Consider the following 23,951-nt stretch of genomic DNA (forward strand, 5'->3'; position numbering starts at 1 on the left):
TGGAGAAATCAAGTGTAATTTTGATAGGTCTGCCTTTATATATTACCGGGCCTTTTTCCTTCTCTGCTCTTAATATTATTTCTTTATTCTGTATGTAAGGTTTCTTGATTATATTGTGTCAAGGGGTCTTTTTTCTTAGACCCAGTTTATTTGTTGTTCGATATACTTCTTATACTTTAATAGCCATATACTTCAGATAGGAAAAGTTTTCTTCAAATATTTTGTTGAATATGTTTTAGGCACCTTTGATCTGGGCTTCTTAGCCTTCTTCTATGCCTAGTATTCTTAGGTTTTGTCTTTTCACAGTGTCCCACATTTCCTGGATGTTTTGTGTTAAGGATTTGTTGAATTTAAGATTTTCTTTGGTCGATGACTCTATTTCCTCTAGTTTATCTTTGGTGCCTGAGAGTCTCTCTTCCATCTCTTCTATTCTGTTGGTTATACTTGTGTCTTCAGTTCCCTATGGTTTGCCAGGCTACTCACCTCTGCCTGCTTCTCGCCACCTTCGCCTCCTCACATATGCTCTCAGCACAGGAAATGATGTCCCCCCTCTCCTTCCCCTCACACTTCCCCTCCTCCACCTCTGTCCCATACCCTCACCATAATGGTGCCTGACCTTCTGGCTTGTGGGTTTCCTTCTCCCAGTCAGACTTAATGGCACTGGGCCCGATTGTGTTTCCTCCTCACCACAGCGAGCTCCATTTGATAGCCACTTGCAAGTGAAAAATCAGTTTTCTTCAAAGGAGTCTCCCTGGGAAGAACCACTCTGAAGGGTAGATCCCATGCCCAGCAGGAGCAGGCAAACACTAAGAAAGCTCAATGGAATCTCTGAAGGTCTTTCTCGGTTAATGTCGAGTTTTGTTTTGTCTTAATTTTACTTTGCATGTATTTTGCCTACATGTTGTTATATATTAGGGGCTCTGGTTTTGTGCTTGTGTGAAATTCCTCGGTGTCGTGACATCTTTCTGTGTTCTTGTGCTTTTTCTTTGGCTATTTTCTCTTCTGTGTTTCATCCTACTCCAGTTTGTTTTTGACTTATTATAGTTTATTTTACTTTATTATTAATACTTAAGTATGTATCTATTTGTTTACTAAGGAGAATAAAAGGAATGTGTATCCAGATGGGAGAGGAAATGTGGAGGACTTTGGATGGATGGGGGATAGGAAACATTAATCCAGATATATTGCATGGAATAAACTCTTATTTTCAATAAAAAATATTTTAAAGTGATATAGTGATGCATACTTGTAATCTCAAAGCTGGAGGGTGACAGACAAGAGAATCCCTGAGGCTACCGCCTTTACCTGTTGGTAAGATCCAGGTCACAGTGAGAGATGCTCTCTGAAAACACAAGGTGAAAGGCTTCTGGACAAGAACCAATGTTGTCTCCTGGCCTGCAGTACACATGCACACACATCCCTCATCTGTGCACACACTTATGCATACACACATCACAAAAAACTCTCTGACAACATGTGAGTGTATATAAACGGTTTTTAGTTACTCATAATACCTTAATAAATAAAGTTGAAAAGAAGAACACATAGGACCCATTAAGTAACTGTGGCAAAAATGGAAAACATAAATTCACATTATTTTATGAAGCCATATAAATTAAAATTAGGACACATAATTAAAGCTACATTAAAATATTTAAACCATTTTTAATGACAGAATAAATTAAAATATTGTTAAACAAAGCTTACAAAGTTACTGTCAGCAAAGAGTTTCCTTCAAGAACTTCATGTTCAAAGGAATATTTAGGATATAAAATAAAAATAGGACAGTGAGGGAATTCCTCTGAAAATATCAACTTATTGTATAATGAACTTACAGAACGCTATACTACTGACAGTACAATGTAAATGTGTTATAATAAAAATTGTTTTTAATTATGAAGGATATTACTTTGCTACTTGACTATTAGACTGTTTCAGAAAATAATGTTTTCTTTAGTTTTAATAATTACACAACACCAGCATGACTCCCTATAACCATTTGTAATTCCAGTGCTAGGGGATCCAATGACCACTTCTGGCCTCTGTGGGAACCAGGAATGCACAATGCATACATGCTGGCAAAACACGCACACAATTAAAACATACATAATTAAAGAAGAGAAAAATTATCCCTTTTTAAAAATCTTGTGGCACTTAAACCACAAGTTTGCCAGCATATTGATTATTCTGTTATCAGAACTGATTTGCACCAAAGGAGTTATTGTGGGATAGGCATTCATCACAAACTTCTGAAGAGTCAGGATGACTGGGTGGTACATCCATAACAGGACTGCAGTAGATGAGAAGACAAAGTCCACCCAGTACATGACCACAAAGACAAAAACTATCATCAAGATGGTCTGGGTGGCCCTTTTCTCAGGAGATGCTCTCGGGTGGCTGAGACTGTGAAGATGCTTGCATTGCCTCTGATGTCTGAACAAGATAATCACCATGTACCCACTTGTGGTCAGCATAACTCCTACAAGAAATATATCTCTGGAGGTCGTCACTGTTAAACTCAGTGCCCTGATGATGTCATTCATGGGAAAGAGTGAGCAATATTTGGTGACCTTCATCTGGTTGGTCTCACTCACGTTGATAAAAGCCCCAACATAGAAGAGCAAGTTGCTACTGAATGACAAGTTGAGAATCCATATACAGAAGAAAGCACGGATTATATATTTCTTTAGATTTTGTTTAAATTTTGCCAGCAAAGAGGTACTTGGACTGATAGTGACAGCCTGGAACACACTCAGGAGGCAGGTGATGCAGATGGAGAGGCCTCTCATCACTCTGTGTATGTAAAAATTTGCCTTACATTTGAGGTCATTCTCAATGCTCAGTGACTCAAATACATCCAGAAGCCCAATATCCCCTCCAGTGAGGACCAGCACTATGTGGATGAGGGTCAGTTGACAGGAGATCAGGTCCATGAGCTTAGATTTATGAACAAGGATTGTGAAAGTGTAGAAAAAAAGGAGAAACATATTGGCCAGGATTCCAAGTCCAGCTTGGAAAAGAAGGACATTCTTTAATGAGGACATATGTGGACAGAATATTCATCTTAAAAGCACATTGGAAACTTCTTTCATATATCTGAAAAAATAATAGATTATACATCAAACTACTGTCAGTGTTTCTTCATCATAAATGTGTTTTACCTACTTATTCTTAATTAACCTATCACTTTAAATTTTTCAAGTTCCACATTGGATATGGCCTATATTCTTTTTACCACCCATACACATTATCTCCTGTATATGTGCATAATAAATTCATTTACAGCCACATTCAATGCAAAATGAAAACTTTAGGTTGTGTATTGCACCTAGGTGTCATGTGGTAGAAATCCAATCCTATGGATTTACTTTGCCTTATTTAATATTTTACACCTAAAACAGTAGTGACTAACACATAGCACATAATATTAATCACATTTTTACATCCAATAAAACTTACATCCAATAAAATTTTACATCCAATAAAACTGAGAAAGATTCAGAAAAAATCCAAAATATTGAGATTTGTCAGTTTCAGGTTGCATAATCTTAATAAGCTTTATGTTACAACTGCCTATGATTTCACTAACAGTTCTAATTGAATCACAATGATAATTCATGATAACCTCACAATTTTCATCAGCAAAAATGTCTATCATAGATCAATTTCCCTTTTTTTTTTTTTTTTTTTTTTTTTTTTTTTTTTTTGGTTTTTCAAGACAGTGTTTCTCTGTGTAGCTTTGGAATCTGTCTTGGAACTAGCTCTGTAAACCAGGCTGGCCTCAAATTCACAGAGAACTACGTGCCTCTGTCTCACAAGAGCTGGATTAAAGGTATGTGACACCAACAACTGACTCATATATTCCTTTTTTTATGTCCCATTTTCTATGAAATCTTACAATCCCAGGATCCAGAATTAAAGACGTATATAGAGGTGGAGGCACTTTCCACACAGTATTAATTGTATATCCACTGATTTTGGGCATAAATGATCCTAGATGTCTCCTAGTTTAAATCCCATGCCATGAGGGTTTGGAAGACTCCACTTCAGGTTTAAAGAACTAGCTCACAGCTATCCAGAAAAACAGTGTTCTTTTCTTATTGTGTGCGTGTGAGGGGTGGGGATGGCAGTTCATTAACACTATGATTCCTTACGATTTTTTCTTTTTTTCTTCTGACTTTTTGAGCCAACCATGTAGTTATTTTATCTACTAACTCCTTTTGTATTTATCTCCCTGCTCCTTACATGAGAACCCCCATTATCCCATGTTCCCTATCAGATTGGCTGCACTCTGCCATTCCCCTGTATCTTCCTCCCACCTTCTTCTGTCCTCCCCCTCCCTAAGGAGCTCTCCTTTCCCATCTCCCTGATGATATGCACTGCCATTCTCCTCTCTAATGCTACGCACACCACTCCAATCCTGGCCATGGTCCTGCTTTGCTCTGATATCTGTAGTTGCTACAGGCTACATACTCTTTCTGAAGATGTGGAGATAGGAGCCTCCAACAAGAGAGAACATGCAACACAAATACAAACACTTGTTTTCAACATTTGTGGGAAACAAGAACTTGCTGAAGATGACCATATACTGACCCTGTTGGGAACTTCAGTTTAAAGGAGATTCCTTCCCATGCACTGCACATCAAGGTCCCCAGTGTTATCATATGTCATCAGTACACAGACAGCTTTTACACTTTCACTCAACAGTCTTAGCTTTGGTGCCTCTGTTGGTGATTTGTCCTGGTTACCAGTATCAATTTTCAATTGAATTAATTTAATCCAGTACTTAGGAATTAGCTTTGTGACAAAAAATAGAAAACTACCACACTTGCCAGATTCCTTTGAGAAAAAGATGCCCAATTATATTGTCACATTCACTTGTGTATTCCACACATATATAGATGGATGCATGTATGTATAAAAATGCATATTTAGTGGATAAACCCACCCTATAACATACCTGTGAATATGACAACGTAATTCACTCATTTTATATTTATATTATATCTGCTTTTAAAAAAATCTTGATATAGTAAACTTAGAGATTCATCCCAAGTGCCAGAACCAAGCATCTCATTTTTCTACCAAAGTACATTTACAGTTGCTACACCGTGGTGTTCTGGTTTTTGTTTGTTTGATTGTTTTGTTTTTTGTTTTTTGTTTTTAAACCTCCTGGATACCAGTTGGAGAGATGGCTCAGTGGTTCAGAGCACGATTTACTCTAACAAAAGACCTGGATAAGATTACCAGCAATGACATAGTGGCTCAGAAGCATCTGTAAATTTAGTTCTGGGGGGATTCACTGCCCTCTGGGACCCAGGCATGAGAACCGCACACAGACATATATGCAGGCAAAAACCTCATATATGTAAAATAAAATAATTAAATCTTAAATAAAAAAGCTCCAGGATATCACTTAATTCAGTTTTGGAATCCAAATTTAAAGAAGGGGAATATACTTCAAAACTTCAAACGGCAAAAGAACAAACGATATATGCTAAATAATTTTCAATAATTATCCATTTACATTATATCAACATATCACATGTTTTATAAGCAATATGAAAGGAGGGCATTTTAAGGTAAAAGGCACTAATCTAAAATGACTTCTTCCTTAACCCAAAGATATGTTCTACAACCTGGATATTTCATATGCATCGATTTGTGAATATTGATGACTTACAGAAAGTGATTCATCTTATAATTCATCAAGTGAGCTCTGTAGCTCATTCTAACTGAGACTGAACCAGAAAAGACCATAGCTACCACTGATAAAAACTGAGTTGGAAACATATACATGCATTGAGAAAAGTCACTGGTTTTATTTGAAAAATAAATTTCAGTGCTGAGGGTTTTCACGTTAAAGTTTTTAATATTTACTTCAAGTATAAAAACCCAAAACATAATATGGAGAGAGCATCCTTATTAAATTGACCCAGACCTGAAGACCAAGTAGTCTGTCTGCAGGCAGCTGTCTGAAGACATGTGCAGCAATAAAACCCAAGAGCTGCTTTATGCATGCATAGCCCTGTTTTCGCAGTATTTCATTTTAGAACAGTCTTGTTTTAAGGACATATGGTGATCTTTGCATTCTTCTTGGTGAAGATTTAACAATATAATGAACATACAAATATATTAGATCAAGTATCATTTTCATTTTAAGTTTTGCCATTTTTAGTGAATAATGATCAAGAAGCAACATGACTGCTCAGAGAGGACACAGAGTGATTTTGTTACTTCCAGATGACAAGATACATGGTGTTAGCTGAGGGACTGTCCACTGTCAGCAACATTAATAAATCTTCAGGAATCTCAGGAAGATCAAGACCTAAGCCACTCAAATTAGTTCCATGAGATATTTATAAAATATAATTCCAGCCGGCATAAATAGTGATTACTGATTTACAGTATTAACTCATAGTAATTGCCTGACACACGTAAATAATTTAATGTATACATGATTCTTTGGAAACTGGGTTTAGCACAGGTGAACTGGAAGCACACAGACACTGACTAGAATGTTACAGTCTCACTGTTATAAGCCCGTTCCCCTGAGATGAAGCAGCAGCAGCAAGAGCAGAAGAGTCTGTCACTGCAGAGACCCAGAGCTTGATCAAAAGTCACATGGCATTTAAGTCTGGGAAAGACACAAAAATGTTCAATGGGAATGTGTATGGGGGGGCCTTTAATGACGGGACAAGTGGAATTAAGAATACATCAATAGAATATTGTGTACCGAGGCTCCTAACAAAAATATGTGTTCAGCACTTGAGTGAAAAACTGAGAATTATATCAAATATGTTCATGAAATAAATGAATGTTAAATGGAGAGTATATCTCTGGATCCTGGGTGACTTGAATATATCCAAGAAGGCCCTACAGACATTTAATGTTAATTACTCCAAACAAACTGAAAATTCTGAAATGATTGCAAATATATTCTCTTGGTTCCAGCATTTGTCTTTGGTGGTTTGGATGTTCTGTGTCCAGTGACTTTACTAGCAGACCTTGTTCAATTCTTAAAAGAAAATATTTTAATTAAGGCAGTATTCCACTTTAATTTTAATTGAATTTAATATGTGTGTGTGTATTTGTGTGTGTGTGTGTGTGTGTGTGTGTGTGTGTGTGTGTGTGTGTGTGTGTGTGTGTTTGGTGGTGTCTCATCCTGTGCTTCAGACTGATATCAATTAAATTTACGATGTTCCTGACTTAGCCTTCCAGTGCTGGGACCACAGGTGTGTGGCACCACACCTGCCTTCATTTTAGTCTCCTGTATACATTAGAAAGTGAAATTCCGGCAGGATAAAAACGGACTTATGACATTCAGCAGTTAAACATCCTTCCCATATTTTGTGAATGCATATTTCAATGAGCAATTGTATTTTGTAACTAATAGACAAAACATAGGGGATTTTGACTTTGAATAATTTTATACTGTTTGAGGATTGAAATCTTATTCAATTCTAATGAAAAGCTTACTCAATATATCAGTATCAAGGTAAGAAAATTCAATTTAGAAAACTTGAAATAGTAAGCTTAACATTGTATTAATGAAAACATCTATCCAAATCTTTCCAGTTTACATTTTGTAAGCATAATTTTACAAGGATTTAGTAAATAAGAGATATCCCAGTTTTTTAAATACTCAGGAAATGTTTAGTTCACTAGAAATAACTACAATACAATAAAAATTGTGAATTTTTAAAAACTTATGTATACAAGTAAAACACATCTTATGTTTTACTAGTTGAAACTACTAAAGTTGAAACTTTTCACATAATTCCTAAGTACATACAAACAAACAGAACAGAATATTACTGATAACCCCTAATTTAGTATTTGTTAAATATTTCTGCCTTAAGTTTCATACAAATAAATTCATAGATCGTTAACTTCAGAAAAGTAGTAAAATGGCAAAATACAAGGTACATAATTTAATATGATAAATGTACTCCTGCAAATAAATAAATGTGGGTTCTCAGATTTTCACCCTCAATTATTTCAGGTATTTTGCAAAATGGATTGAAGGCTAACACAGTTGTCATCTCTTGTGTTTACTTGTGATACAGTTTGGCTCAACAGTAAAACTCTAAGCATTGAATTATCCACTCATTTGAATCACTTCACTGTGGCCTACTTACAGCTCTCTCTAAAATGAATGGAAAAGCAAACACTCACCTGGCTGGGCCACATGCATGTGGAATGAGGCCCTACAAAAGCAGTTATAAGGAGGAAATGCCATCACCTCATCTCCCTCTTCACCCATAATTATCATGTCATCTGTGAGGGCAGGTCTTACCTTGAGGTTGTTAGAAAGTGGTAACATCAAGTGGGAAAGTTCACTTCCCTAATTCCAGGAAATCAGCAGAGTAGATGCAGCTGAGTTCTGGGTTTCCCCTGTGTGTGAGCTATTCTCCCCAGGCCATATCTGTCTGTGTGGATTAGCTGATCCCAGTCATTGTGAGTAAAATAAAATGAAAAATTATAATATCCCATTTAAAAGAAGTAGAAAAACATTTTGATTTCCCAAGGTATCCTGTATAATAACTGCTTCCTAAACATCCCCGATAGCCTCCATGCTTCCTTGACAGTGGCTTCAGAGTCACTTCAAAAAATTAACAGCACTTTTGCTAAAATTAAGAAAGGGTCCATCAAGATGCATTCTTCCACCTACAGATTCCTGCATGTTGGATGTGATGGGGTAAGGGTGGCCTAGAGTTTGAAGGAGTGGTCAACTAATAACCTATCAAGCCTTGCTAAGAGAGTAATCCCACCAATGGCACTGCCTAAAACAGATTTAGACACATAACTAAATATTAGGCAATAAAAGCAAAAGAAGAATAGAAAAGAAAATGTCTGTATATAAATACTGTGATTTTCTATGATTTCTACAAGAAAGCCAGAAGCAGAGACTTTAAGGTTGCTAGATAGGGACTAAGATATGAGGTGCACAAAAGATGATCTAAATTGACCTGAGCTGTATTAGATTAAATGAGATGTCCCCTGGAGTCACTGGACATTTCAACATTCAGTTTCCAGGTGATGCTGATGTTTGGGGTGAAGCATTTATATACTTATACTTTATTAATGAAAACTTGGGAGCCTGATATTAGGATACGGATCTGAATGATCAGAGAAGTGGCAGAGAATCAACTAGTGACTACTTCTCTTTCATTCCTAGATTGCAAAAGCCAAGACTCGCTCTAAGTCCAATCCTACTACCTTCCATGTCTCTACCTGTCCTCATTCCTACAAGAACTCTACACATAAATGTGGTCAGAGAGTAGCCAGTTACACCTTCTAATTCAAAGAAACTTTATTGTCAGTCTCGGAGCATCAGAATGTGATCAAAATATCCCACAACATTCTGCCATTTGTCTAAATAAAACGGGATGGTTTTACCTCTAAAATAATAAAATTATATACAATGAGAATAATTATTGGGTGAAAATTACATTCACGAGGTCTAGTCCATTTGAATTTTGCAAATTAAAGAAAATACTCCAGTACCAATTGTATCTTGGTGAATCCAAATTTGTACCTAATACACTTTCTACCCTAATTTGTATTACCAACCTCAAAATATTTTTTCTTTCTTTCTTTTTTCCTTTCTTCCTTTCTTTCTTTCTTCCTTCCATCCTTTCTTTTTGACTTATTTATTTTGAGGACAGGGTTTCTCTGTCAAAACATTTTCTTAGATAAACAACTTAAGCCTTTATGTCTCTTAACCTCATATACTTCACTCCTCTTCTGTGAGTTTCTTTTCGAATTTTGTAACTAGGAAAACTGTAACTATCACTATCTAGTCTTCACCTCAATCAGAGACACAAGAAGAATATAATATTACCTAAGAAAAGAGGTAAGAAAAGAGGAAGTTAAGAGCAAACAACTTCTAAAACTATGACAAAAATAATTTGGCAACCTGGACATTCACCCACAAGGTTCCTCTGTAATGATGGGACATGCATCTTTGACCTACAGGCCTAGAATATTTGACAGACTTTTCTGTGAAGCAGGAATTTCGAAGGACTATCCTACTTGTCTTGGCAAAGTTTGTCAGTCACTTTCTTTTGTATCTTACTTGCCCAATTTGAACAACACACTATCAGCAGTCAAAGCAAAGGCACTTTGTTCCTCACTGCCTAACTTTTACCAGAAAGAAATCTAACTCCAAGCGCAGGTTCTGTGATCCCCGTCATCTTGTTTGATGTATATTGGTGTCTCCAGGGGTAGACGTACCTCCTTGCCATGAAAAGTCTTGTTATTAAAACATCTTAAATGCCATATTCTGTAGCTCTATGAAGTGTTTGAAGGCTACTTGTCTATTTAAAACATATCTCTGTTTGACCTTGAAAACATACCTAACAAGACTACAACTTTGATCAGTATATGTAACCCCAAACAATCATTTATAAACCTGAATAACTTGTAATTTACATTAAATTGATAAATGATTTGCATAGGGACAATAAATTAAACAAAAGTCGAAATATATGTACAGAATTTTGTAGCAAAAATTATCTTAAATATGTATCACAATACAAAAATGCCTTAAATAACAGTAGAATCATATATGCAGTATAACAAAAATAATCTTAAATTTATGTCAATATACAAAAGTCTATAACAATACAAACTAAAGAATAATCGTTGCCCTGTTAGTTTAAAAGTAAATTCAATAGTCTTCCCATTTATCCTATCATTCTTTTAACTACCTTTTTCTTGTCAGAACAAAAATCCCTAAATCCCACCATCTTTGTTTAGTTTCTTCCCTGATTTCCTGACTATGATCAGTAACAACTTATAATCAACCACCCAAAATGACAATAATATCCATAATCCACCGAAAAACTAAAAACTACTCACCTCACCTCTTGGACATGTGGGTGTCATGTTTTAAAGACTGCTTTATGCAACTCTGAGAAAATTGAGATAATTTCCCGGTCCTAGAAGAACTAGATGTTGTCCAGTCTCTGTGGGATGGACAAGTGTACAGCTTACCCAAAGTCCTAGCTGGAGTATTCTAAGAGGCTGGACCATCTAAGCCAGACATCTTGAAATTGTCCTGCACAGTTTGTAATCCAAAGCTGATCTTTGGGTGGTGTTGTTCAGCTTAGTGGTATTACCACAATCCAATTACAATCGTCATTGTGGGGCCTCATCATCCTTTAAGAGACTTCAAATCTCACTGTTATGAATTGTTACAGTCCACTGCAGAAAAGTTAAAGATTTCAAATGCCATATGAGCAGATCAAGAAGAGGTTAAAAAAATCAAAATTTGCTAAGTACATTCAGGGTACCTAAACTTAATTCCTTGTTTCCTGATTCAGTCACAAGCCCAAAATCATGGACAGAAAGTGAGATGAACCCTTTTTTTACAGTTACTTAGTACTCTATATTACCATTAATACCACAACAAAAAGTTGTGGTATTAATATTTATTAATAGGCAATTAATATACATTAATCTTATAAAATTTGAGATACTTTTTAAAATTGAGATATTTATGCATTAGGAAAAGTTTTATACAGTCAAAATATAACAAAAGGATTGTGAGATTAATGGCAAAAGACTAGTTCCTTAATTTAAGATTTTCTTTTCTCCAATATGAGATGGCTTTTCTGACATGAGACAGAGATTTTGGATTTTACTTTAATAAGCATGCTTGAGTTTAGCAAAGAAGAGAGCTTTGCTCCAACTCCAAAGCTAGCTTTAATTTTAATTAAACTGGAACTACAAAACAACTCGTGTTGTATATGATGATAGAAAACGTCAGATACAGACATTTGGGAAGGTTTATGAACTTGTATCTTGCTGAAAATGTGTTATACCATTAGGTCAATTTACTCCTTTTCTTACGACATTTTCTCTGGATGATTCATTCTTTTTCCTCAGATGTTTCATCTGTCCAGTTGTCTTTAGATTTCTTAGTTGGATGTGTTTATTCTCCTAGAAAGACAAAAACAAAACTGCACCCCAAACCTAACTTTGGGGTTTTTCCATTTTTGGTGGGATATAACTGATCAAAGAAAAGCATTTGTTTGTCTTATAAGCTATTTTAGATTGAATGACTATACTTTCTAATGAACTATCTCCTCTTCTTCTAATTAAGAGATCTCTCCTACTGGAATCTAATGTTTATGAAGTTGGATGTTATCCGTCGACTTTTCTCTTGTGGAAACAAAATCAAAAGCTCTTCTTCAATGTAGAACATACCCTGGTTTACATTCTGAGGCCCACACATCTTTCAAGTAGGCAGGCTGGTTTAATTTGGGCATTTATTCCACTATCCAATGTCTCTCTGCAGCTGTCATTATTTTCCGTTGGCATTTAAAATATTTAATTGCAGTGCGCAATCTCTCTCTGGAGGACTTTATTGTCCCTTTCTATTTAGTATGACTATATTTTAAAGTGAAATTAGATCTTTCTATAAACAGGTATGCTGTTGACTATACCTATAATATGTTTTAAGTTGTAATAAGTAAAACCTGTTCATTATACTAGAGACATAAGTTGGAGTATTGTTAGTTTTAATTTGTATAGGAATCCCCATGATGGTCACAAATTCTACTAAATGTGTCACTAGAGAACCAAGTATTTTAGATCTTAACATTGAATTTCTGAATATTTACTTATGGTATGGGTTACTTCCTACAAGTGGTGGAATTTAGTTATACAAAGAACAAGTAGGATATTTCCTTATAATATCCTTGGCTTGATGCCAAGAGATAGAAAATCTCTCCTCAAATGTTTGCTATTAATTGTGTTTTTTATGAAATTTTGAGAAGGCTTCTGGCACGTTTCGCACTATAACTGGTCAATTTCACCATTACCTCATGCTAAAGAGCCCAGTAGATATGTATGGGATGTGATATGTGCTATATCCAAGAGATGATTACTATTTCATATAACTGAATAAATAACAAAATTAATTCTGACTCATCAGGAATAGGTTTAATGACTTCAACAAGGGAAACAACTCTTTCAGCATGTTGAGAGTCAATAACTATAGTAAGAGGATCTGGAAACTAATAATGTCATGAGAACAGCATATAATTCTGACTATTGAAAAGAACCATAAGGTCTTTGAGCCACTTTACTTAAATTTCCTTATTTATAACTTGTCTTTCCTGACTAATTTGCATCACTATAGAATGTTGGGACTTCAGAATTTGGTGTCCCTTGCACATTGTGAGAGATATAATTTTCTTTATAAATTGATGTCTCTTATCTTGGGGATATTTGTTGCAATCTCTACAAAAATAATTACTGTAAGCTCTTTGACAATATTCACTTTCTCTCCATAATGGGGAAATTTCAGCAGAAGTGAAAGGTACCACAATCTATGCTGAGTCTATTCCTGCTAAATGATCATGTCTTAATTTTCATTTCAAAATCAATAGTACATAGAATTAAATTTTTTCTCTGTGGGGTAAAAATATCTATTCTATGATATTATCTTCTCTCTGCATAAGAATTCCTGAAGAGAATGTACAGAAGGTAAAGTGACTAGAATACAATCAACTCTGGATCTAAGCAATTCACGTGTGCATCCTGTAATTACTTTCCTACCAAAACGAATTCTTTCTCTGCCTCAGCTGATAGATTCTTTGGACTCTTTAAGTCCTTATTACCCCATAGTGTAAAAAATAAACTACTTAGTTCTCGAGTTGCCAATCCAATTTTGAATGGTAACCAGTTAATATCTCACAGTAAATTTTTAAAATCATTATGAGTTTGTAATTCATCTCTCCTCATTGTACATTCTATGGCTGAACTTTACATAAACATAGCTTAAATCCTACGTAATTAATAGATTCTCTACTTTGTATTTTTTCAGGATCAATTTGTAATCACCAACAAAGGCAAAGTTCATTTACATTTAAAAACTCATTTTCTAAGGTAAATGAGACTGGATCTGCTAGTAAGATATCAACTATATAATATTAAAGTATATATTAAGGAAACAGTATTTGAATTATTTCCAATGATTGTCATAACAAATATTGAAACTAGATAGTGATGCTCGATATCCATTGTGGAGGAGTGGCTGTCTTTTAACAGGCTGGGAATCATTGTTTGTAGGCACTGAGAAGGGCAAATTTCTCTCCATCCTGTTCTTCTAAAGGAATAGAAAAAAAGCAGTCATTTAAATCAATCACTATAATAGACCATCCTTTAGATAATTGAGAAGACAAGGGAATTTTAGACAGTAAAGAACCTATTGGCTGAATCACCTTACTTATGGCTTCAATTCTGTTAAAATTCTCCTCATGATAGAATTATTTTTAACAACAAATATAGGAGAATACTGAGGACTATTAGATTCTTTTTTTAAATTTAATTTTTTATTTAATTTATTATTTTACCTGTCGATCCCAGTTCCCTCTCCCTCCCACCCTCCCTCCCTTTTACCCTCTCTTTCCCCTCACATGCACCCTAACCACCCTCCCCTCCCCTCCCCACACCCCAATTCCACATGTAGGGCAATACCATCCAGGTGGGGTCATGTAGATCTGTCAGGTCATTTGAAGTAAGTACTAGGACTACTCTCCTGCCTCTAGGTTAAGGGACTGTCCCACCATGGGGGATGTGTTCTCAAGATCCTTTTGTGCACCAGAGATACAACCTGGTTCCACTGTCTGAAGTCCCTTAGACTGCTCAGTCCTTCTGTCTCTCTCTTTCTCTCTCTTGTTTTCTATTCCTACCCTGACTCAATCTTCCTAGTCACATGTACTTTCATCTCCTCCCCTCTCTTTCTTCTACTTCTCTCTCCATACATTGTCCCCCCCACTTCCCCTGTTCTCTGGGGGACTTGTCGCTTCCCCCTTTTGTGAGAGACTTTATAAGAATCGCTTAGAATACACCTTGTATCCTAGTTCCTCTGGTGGTGTGAATTATAGGCTGGTAATCCTTTGCTCTAAGTCTAAACTCCACATATGAGAAAGTACATACCATGTTCCTATTTTTGTGACTGGGTTACCTCATTCAGCATGGTTTCTTCAAGTGCCATCCACTTGCCTGCGAATTTCAAGATTCCATTATTTTTTCCTGCATAGTAGTATTTAATTGTGAAAATGTGATACATCTTCTTTATCCATTCTTCATTTGAGGGGCATGCTATTACAAATAAAGGTGCTATGAACATAGTTGAGCAGATGTCTTTGTTGCAGGGATGGGGGTCATTTGGGTATATGCCTAAGAGGGGTATTGTCGGGTCCTGTGGTAAACTAATTCCCATTTTCCTGAGGAACCGCCATACTGATCTCCAAAATGGCTGTATGAGTTTGCACTCCAACCAGCTGTGGAGGAGTCTTCCCCTTTCTCCACATCCTCTCCAGCATGAGTTGTCATTGGTGTTTGTAATTTTAACCATTCTGGCAGGAGTAAGATGGTATCTCAAAGTTGTTTTGATTTGCATTTCCCTGATAGCTAAGGATGTTGAGAACTTTATTAAGTATCTTTCAGCCTTTTTTATTTCAAAAACCATCCTGAATGAGGTAACCCAGTCACAAAAAGAGGAACATAGTATGTACTCCCTCATATATGGATTTTAGACCTAGATCAAAGGATCACCAGCCTATAATTCACACCATCAGAGGAACTAGGATACAAGGTGTATTCTAAGAGATTCATATAAAGTCCCTCACAGAACCGGGAAGGGACAAGTCCCCCAAGAGCACAGGGGAAGTGGGGGGGGGGGGTCAGTGAATGGAGAGAGAAGTAGGAGAAAACGAGGGGGAGGAAAGGAAAACATGTGCGACCAGGAAGATTGAGCCAGGTTAGGAATAGAAGACGAGAGAGAGAGAGAGAGAGAGAGAGAGAGAGAGAGAGAGAGAGAGAGAGAGAGAGAGAGAACATAAAAGAGGGAGCTAATATTGGTTTGAAGATAAAATTGAACACAAAGAAAGGTCTAGAGAACTACAAGACTGCTCCCAACTAACAATTTGAGCAACCGTGGAAAGGCTACCATAAATGCCCTTCCTAGATAGTGAGATCAACAACTAACTTATCTATGGAGTCCTCATCTAATGCCTGTTGTAAACAGAAGCAAACACCCATACCTAAACACTGAGTCGAACTAGAAACCAGATGCAGATGGAGAAGACAAGACCAGGCTGCAGAAACACATAGAGACAGCTGACCCAAACAAGGAGGAGTTAACAGGCCACCAGACTGATAGCTGGGAAGCCAGCATGGGACTGACACAGGCCCCCCTGAATATGGGTCTCAGCCAGAAGGACTGAACAGTCTAAGGGACCACAGACAGTGGAGCCAGGATGTATCTCTGGTGCACAAAAGACCTTGCTAACACATCCCCCATGGAGGGATAACTGCCTTAACCTAGAGAGAGGAGAGAAGCCCTAGTCCCTACTTCACATGACCTGTCAAATCTACATGACCCAACTGGATGGCATTCCCCTACATATGGAATTGGGGTGGGAGGATGGGAGGGGAGGGTGATTAGGGTGCATGTGAGAGGGCAGAGAGGGTAAAGGGGAGGGAGGGAGGGAAGGAGGGAAGAAGATAGGGAGGGGAAGGGAACTGGGATCGATATGTAAAATATTAAATTAAATAAAAAAAATGCTTTGACTCCAAAATTTAAGTTCAAGGACAAGTTACTGAGGAAATGATTTCTATTTTTGTTTCCACAGAAAATGAAAAGCAGTGGATTCCTTCCAGACTAATGTGGTTTGATCACGCCAGACCGCCTGAAACAGAGTACCAGGTGATCCTACATTCAAAACAGCTGGATAAAGCAGCCTTACAGACTACAGCCAGGATTTGTGAATCTTCTTCGAATCCCCCATGACAGCGCCCCTTACCAGCAGGAAGTAGTTTGGAAAGAACGATGCCCAAATTCCCAAAGATTGTCTATAAATGTTTGTTTTCATTTAAATGGACTTGGTTATATAAAATAAATAAAAAAAAAATTGACATAGAAAAAAAAAGGTTTCTTCAAGTATCATCAATTTGCCTGCAAATTCAAGATTCCACTGGTTTTTTGTGCTGAGTAGTATTCCATTGTGTTAATTGGCAACATCTTCTTTATCCATTCTTCAGTTGAGGGGCATCTAGGTTACTTCCAGGTTCTTGCTATTACAAATAATGGTGCTATGAATATACTTGCACAGATGTACTTGTTCCATGAATGTGGGTCATTTGGGTACATGTCAAAGAGCTGATTTGCCGGGACCTGTGATACACTGATTCCCATTTTTCTGAAGAATCGCCATACTGATATCCAAAATGGCTATACAAGTTTGCCATCCCACCAGCAGTGGGGGAGTGTTCCCCTTTCTCCACATCCTCTCCAGCATAAGTTGTCATTGCTGTTTCTAATTTTAGCCATTTAGGAAGGAGTAAGATGGTATCTCAGAGTAGTTTTAATCTGAATTTTCCTGATACCTAAGGTTGTTGAACACTTTCTTACATGTCTTTTGGCCTTTTTGATTTCCTCTATTGAGAACTCTCTCTTCAGTTCTCTACCCCATTTTTAATAGGGTTATTTGGTATCTTGTTGACTAGTTTCTTGAGTTCTTTGTATATTTTGGAGATGAGCCCTCTGTCAGATGTAGGATTGGTGAAGATCTTTTCCAGTCTGTGGGCTGTCTTGTCAACTGTGTCCTTTGCCTTACAAAAGCTTCTCAGTTTGAGGTGGTCCCATTTATTGTTGCTCTCAGTGTCTGTGCCTCTGTAGTTATGTTCAAGAAGCAGTCTCCTGTATCAAGGTTATCTACCACTTTCTCTTCTAACTGGTTCAGTGTGGCTGGATTCGATTTGCCAGTATTTTATTGAGTATTTTTCCATCAGTGTTCATTATGGGTATTGGCCTGTTGTTCTCTTTCTTAGTTGTGTCTCTGTGTGGCTTGGGTGCCAATGCAATTGGGGCCTCATAAAAAGAGATTGTTAATGAACATTCTTCCTTTAATTTCTTTATTTCCTCTTTGATCCAGGTATGGTGCAATTGTGCATTGTTCAGTGTTCATGAGTTTGTAGGATTTCAGCAATTTGTGCTGTTGTTGAATTCCAATTTTAAAGCATGGTGGTCAGATAAGATACAAGGAACTAATACAACTTTTTGGATCTGGTGAGGTTTGCTATGCTGCCTAGTATGTAGTCGATTTTGAGAAGGATACAAGTGGAACTGAGAAGGTATATTCTTTTGTGTGTGATGGAATGTTCTGTAGATGTCTGTTAAAACCAATCAGGACATAACTCCTGTTATTTCTTTTGTTTCTTTGTTAAGTTTCTGTCTGGTGGCCCTGTATACTGATGAGAGTGGGGTATTAAAGCTGCCCACTATGAGTGTATGAGGTTTTATGTGAGCTTTGAATTTTAGTAGGATTTCTTTTACAAATGTGGGTGCATTTGTATTTGGGGTATAGATGTTCAGAATTGAGACTTTGTGCTGATGGATGTCTCCTGTGATAAATATGAAATGACCATCTTCATCTCTTTTGATTGATTTCAGTTAGAAGTCTAACTTGTTAGATATTAGGATAGCTACAACTGCTTGCTTCTTGACTCCAATTGATTGGAAGATCTTTTCCCAACCCTTTACCCTGAGGTAATGTCTGTCTTTGAAGCTTAGGTGTGTTTCTTGTATGCAGCCGAACGATAGATGATGTCTTCTTATCCATTCTGTTTGTCTGTGTCTTTTATAGGTGAGTTAAGATCATTAATGTTGAGGGAAAGTAAGGACCATTGATTGTTAATGTTTGTTTGTTTTAAATTTGTTATTGGTGTTGGTATTGTGAATATATTTCCCCTGCTTTATCCTTGGGTTTCTGGTGAAATGGGATTATCTATTACCTATGTGTTTGTGAGCATAGTTAAATTCCTTGGGTTGGAGTTTTCCTTCCAGAACTTTCTGTAGGGCTGGATTCGTAGATACATATTTTAAAACTCTGGCTTTGTCATTAAATATCTTGTTTCGTCCACTTATGGTGTTTGATAGTTTTGCTGGATATAGTAGGCTGAGTTGGTGTCCGTGAACTCTTAGGACTTGTAGAACATGTATCGATCCAGAACCTTCTGGCCTTGAGAGTTTCCATGGAAAAATAAGGTGTAGTTTTGATAGTTTTTCCTTCGCTGCACTTAATATTCTTTCTCTATTCTGTATGCTAGGTTTTTTGATTATATTGTGTCAAGGGGTCTTTTTTTTTTTTTTTTTTTTTTGGACCAGTCTATTTGGTGTTCTGTATGCTTCTTATACTTTAATAGCCATGTACTTCTTCAGATTGGAAAAGTTTTCTTCAATGATTTTGTTGAATATGTTTCCTGTACCTTTGAACTGGGCTTCTTCTATGCCTAGTATTCTTAGGTTTTGTCTTTTCACAGTGTCCCACATTTCCTGGATGTTTTGTGTTAAGGATTTGTTGAATTTAAGATTTTCTTTGGTCGATGACTCTATTTCCTCTAGTTTATCTTTGGTGCCTGAGAGTCTCTCTTCCATCTCTTCTATTCTGTTGGTTATACTTGTGCCTTCAGTTCCCTATGGTTTGCCAGGCTACTCACCTCTGCCTGCTTCTCGCCACCTTCGCCTCCTCACATATGCTCTCAGCACAGGAAATGACGTCCCCCCTCTCCTTCCCCTCACACTTCCCCTCCTCCACCTCTGTCCCATACCCTCACCATAATGGTGCCTGACCTTCTGGCTTGTGGGTTTCCTTCTCCCAGTCAGACTTAATGGCACTGGGCCCGATTGTGTTTCCTCCTCACCACAGCGAGCTCCATTTGATAGCCACTTGCAAGTGAAAAATCAGTTTTCTTCAAAGGAGTCTCCCTGGGAAGAACCACTCTGAAGGGTAGATCCCATGCCCAGCAGGAGCAGGCAAACACTAAGAAAGCTCAATGGAATCTCTGAAGGTCTTTCTCGGTTAATGTCGAGTTTTGTTTTGTCTTAATTTTACTTTGCATGTATTTTGCCTACATGTTGTTATATATTAGGGGCTCTGGTTTTGTGCTTGTGTGAAATTCCTCGGTGTCGTGACATCTTTCTGTGTTCTTGTGCTTTTTCTTTGGCTATTTTCTCTTCTGTGTTTCATCCTACTCCAGTTTGTTTTTGACTTATTATAGTTTATTTTACTTTATTATTAATACTTAAGTATGTATCTATTTGTTTACTAAGGAGAATAAAAAGAATGTGTATCCAGATGGGAGAGGAAATGTGGAGGACTTTGGATGGATGGGGGATAGGAAACATTAATCCAGATATATAGCATGGAATAAACTCTTATTTTCAATAAAAAAAAAATTTTAAAGTGATATAGTGATGCATACTTGTAATCCCAAAGCTGGAGAGTGACAGACAAGAGAATCCCCCAGGTTACCTCCTTTACCTGTTCCTAAGATCCAGGTTACAGTGAGAGATGCTCTCTCAAAACACAAGGTGAAAGGCTTCTGGAGACCTAGAACCAATGTTGTCTCCTGGCCTGCAGTACACATGCATACACACATCCCTCACTGTGCACACACTTATGCATACACACATCACTAATACACCTAGACAACATATGAATGTATATAAACAATTTTCAGATACTCATAATACCTTAGTAAATGCAAATGAAATGAAGAACACATAGGACTCATAAAGTAACAGTGGGGAAAATGGAAAACATAAATTCACATTGTTTATTGAAGCAATGTAAATTAATATTAGGACACAAAATTAAAGATACAATAAAGTATTTAAACTATTTTTAATAACAAAATGAATTAAAATATTTTCAAACAAAGCTTACAAAGTCACTGTCAGCAAGGCTTTTCCTTCAATAACCGCATGTTCAACGGAATATGTAGGATATAAAATAAAAATAGGTGAGGGAATTCCTATGAAAATATCAACTTATTGTACATTTAATTTAAAGAACTCTGTACTACTGGCAGTACAATGTAAATGTGTTATAATAAAAATTGTGTTTAATTATGAAGGATATTACTTTGCTACTTGACTATTAGGCTGTTTCAGAAAAAATTGTGTTCTTTTATTTAAATAATTGCACTGCACCAGCATGACTCCCTATAACCATTTGTAATTCCAGTGCTGGGGGATCCAATGACCACTTCTGGCCTCTGTGGGAACCAGGAATGTACAATGCATACATGCTGGCAAAACACACACACAATTAAAACATACATATTTAAAGAAGAGAAAAATTACCCTTTTTTAAAAATCTTGTGGCACTTAAACCACAAGTTTGCCAGCATATTGATTATTCTGTTATCAGAACTGATTTGCACCAAAGGAGTAATTGTGGGATAGGCATTCATCACAAACTTCTGAAGAGTCAGGATGACTGGGTGGTACATCCATAACAGGACTGCAGTAGATGAGAAGACAAAGTCTACCCAGTACATGACCACAAAGACAAAAACTATCATCAAGATGGTCTGGGTGGCCCTTTTCTCAGGGGATGCTCTAGGGTGGCTGAGGCTGTGAAGATGCTTGCATTGCTTTTGATGTCTGAACAAGATAATCACCATGTACCCACTTGTGGTCAGCATAACTCCTACAAGAAATACATCTCTGGAGGATGTCACTATTAAAATCAGTGCCCTGATGATGCTGTTCATGGGAAAGAGTGAGCAATATTTGGTGACCTTCATCTGGTTGGTCTCACTCACGTTGATAAAAGCCCCAACATAGAAGAGCAGGTTGCTACTGAATGACAAGTTGAGAATCCATATATAGAAGAAAGCACGGATTATGTATTTCTTTAGATTATGTTTAAATTTTGCCAGCAAAGAGGTACTTGGACTGATAGTGACAGCTTGGAACACACTCAGGAGGCAGGTGATGCAGATGGAGAGGCCTCTCATCACTCTGTGTATGTAAAAAGTTGCCTTACATTTGAGGTCATTCTCAATACTCAGTGACTCAAATACATCCATGAGCCAGAAATCCCCTCCAGTGAGGACCAGCACTATGTGGATGAGGGTCAATTGACAGGAGATCAGATCCATGATCTTAGACTTATGGACAAGGATTATAAAAGTGTAGGAAAACATGAGAAAAATATTGGCCAGGATTCCAAGTCCAGCTTGGAAAAGAAGGACATTCTTTAATGAGGACATATGTGGACAGAATATTCATCTTAAGAGCACATTGGAAACTTCTTTCATATATCTGAAAAAATAATAGATTATACATCAAACTTCTGTGAATATGACTTTATTATCATTCTGTTTTACCTACTTATTCTTAATTAACCTATCACTTTAAATTTTTCAAGTTCCACATTGGATATGGCCTATATTCCTTTTACCACCCATACACATTATCTCCTGTGTATATATAGTATATGTGCATAATAAATTCATTAACAGCCACACTCAATGCAGAATGAAAACTTTAGGTTGTGTATTGCACCTAGGTGTCATGTGTTAGAAATCCAATCCTATAGATTCATTTTCCCTCATTTAATAGTTTACACACAGTAAAAATAGTTTGACACTGTAGTGACAAACAAAAATATTAATCACATTTTTACATACAAATAAAACTTATATTGACTTGGAAAAGATTCACAGAAGAAATCCAAAATATTGAGGTGAGTCAGTCTGTCACAGTTTGGGCAATCTTAATAAGCTTTATGTTGCAACTACCTATGTTTTCACTAACAGTTCTAACAGAGTCACAATGATAATTCATGATAATCCCACTATCTTAATCAGCAAACTGTCTTACTTAGATCATAATTTCCTGTTTATGTTTCCTTTTCTTTTTTTTAGACAGGGTTTCTCTGTGTAGCTTTGGAATCTGTCTTGGAACTAGCTCTGTAAAACAGGCTGGCCTCGAATTCACAGAGATCCACCTGCCTCTGTCTCACAAGAGCTGGATTAAAGGTATGTGACACCAACAACCGGCTCATATATTCCTTTTTTTATGTCCCATTTTCTATGAAATCTTACAATCCCAGGATCCAGAATTAAAGACGTATATAGAGGTGGAGGCACTTTCCACACAGTATTAATTGTATATCCACTGATTTTGGGCATAAATGATCCTAGATGTCTGCCAGTTTACATCCCATTCCATCAGGGTTTGGAAGACTCCACTTCAGGTTTAAAGAACTAACTCCCAGCTATCCAGAAAAACAGTGTTCTTTTCTTATTGTGTGCGTGTGAGGGGTGGGGATGGCAGTTCATTAACACTATGATTCCTTACGATTTTTTCTTTTTTTCTTCTGACTTTTTGAGCCAACCATGTAGTTATTTTATCTACTAACTCCTTTTGTATTTATCTCCCTGCTCCTTACATGAGAACCCCCATTATCCCATGTTCCCTATCAGATTGGCTGCACTCTGCCATTCCCCTGTATCTTCCTCCCACCTTCTTCTGTCCTCCCCCTCCCTAAGGAGCTCTCCTTTCCCATCTCCCTGATGATATGCACTGCCATTCTCCTCTCTAATGCTACGCACACCACTCCAATCCTGGCCATGGTCCTGCTTTGCTCTGATATCTGTAGTTGCTACAGGCTACATACTCTTTCTGAAGATGTGGAGATAGGAGCCTCCAACAAGAGAGAACATGCAACACAAATACAAACACTTGTTTTCAACATTTGTGAGAAACATGAAGATGACCATATACTGACCCTGTTTGGGAACTTCAGTTTAAAGGAGATTCCTTCCCATGCACTGCACATCAAGGTCCCCAGTGTTATCATATGTCATCAGTACACAGACAGCTTTTACACTTTCTCTCAGCAGTCTTAGCTTTGGTGCCTCTGTTGGTGATTTGTCCTGGTTACCAGTATCAATTTTCAATTGAATTAATTTAATCCAGCACATTGGAATTAGCTTTGTGACAAAAAATAGAAAACTACCACACTTGCCAGATTCCTTTGAGAAAAAGATGCCCAATTATATTGTCAAGTTCACTTGTGTATTCCACACATATATAGATGGATGCATGTATGTATAAAAAAATGCAGATTTTT

At 37.0% G+C, this 23,951-nt stretch overlaps 2 protein-coding genes across 2 annotated transcripts; both read right to left on the bottom strand.

The window, feature by feature from the left end:
* Positions 1 to 2,126: 2,126 nt before the first annotated feature.
* On the bottom strand, positions 2,127 to 3,068 carry LOC127235563 (putative vomeronasal receptor-like protein 4). The gene has a single exon (XM_051202899.1). It carries the CDS (start codon positions 3,042 to 3,044, stop codon positions 2,127 to 2,129), a length of 918 nt encoding a protein of 305 aa, XP_051058856.1. The 5' UTR covers positions 3,045 to 3,068.
* Positions 3,069 to 21,165: 18,097 nt separating this feature from the next.
* LOC127235577 (putative vomeronasal receptor-like protein 4) lies at positions 21,166 to 22,083 on the bottom strand. The gene has a single exon (XM_051202913.1). The coding sequence runs from the start codon at positions 22,081 to 22,083 to the stop codon at positions 21,166 to 21,168; it is 918 nt and encodes a 305-aa protein (XP_051058870.1).
* Between the last annotated feature and the right edge of the window lie 1,868 nt (positions 22,084 to 23,951).

Source organism: Phodopus roborovskii, unplaced genomic scaffold (assembly GCF_943737965.1).
Source record: "Phodopus roborovskii unplaced genomic scaffold, PHOROB, whole genome shotgun sequence".
NCBI classification, from domain to species: domain Eukaryota; kingdom Metazoa; phylum Chordata; class Mammalia; order Rodentia; family Cricetidae; genus Phodopus; species Phodopus roborovskii.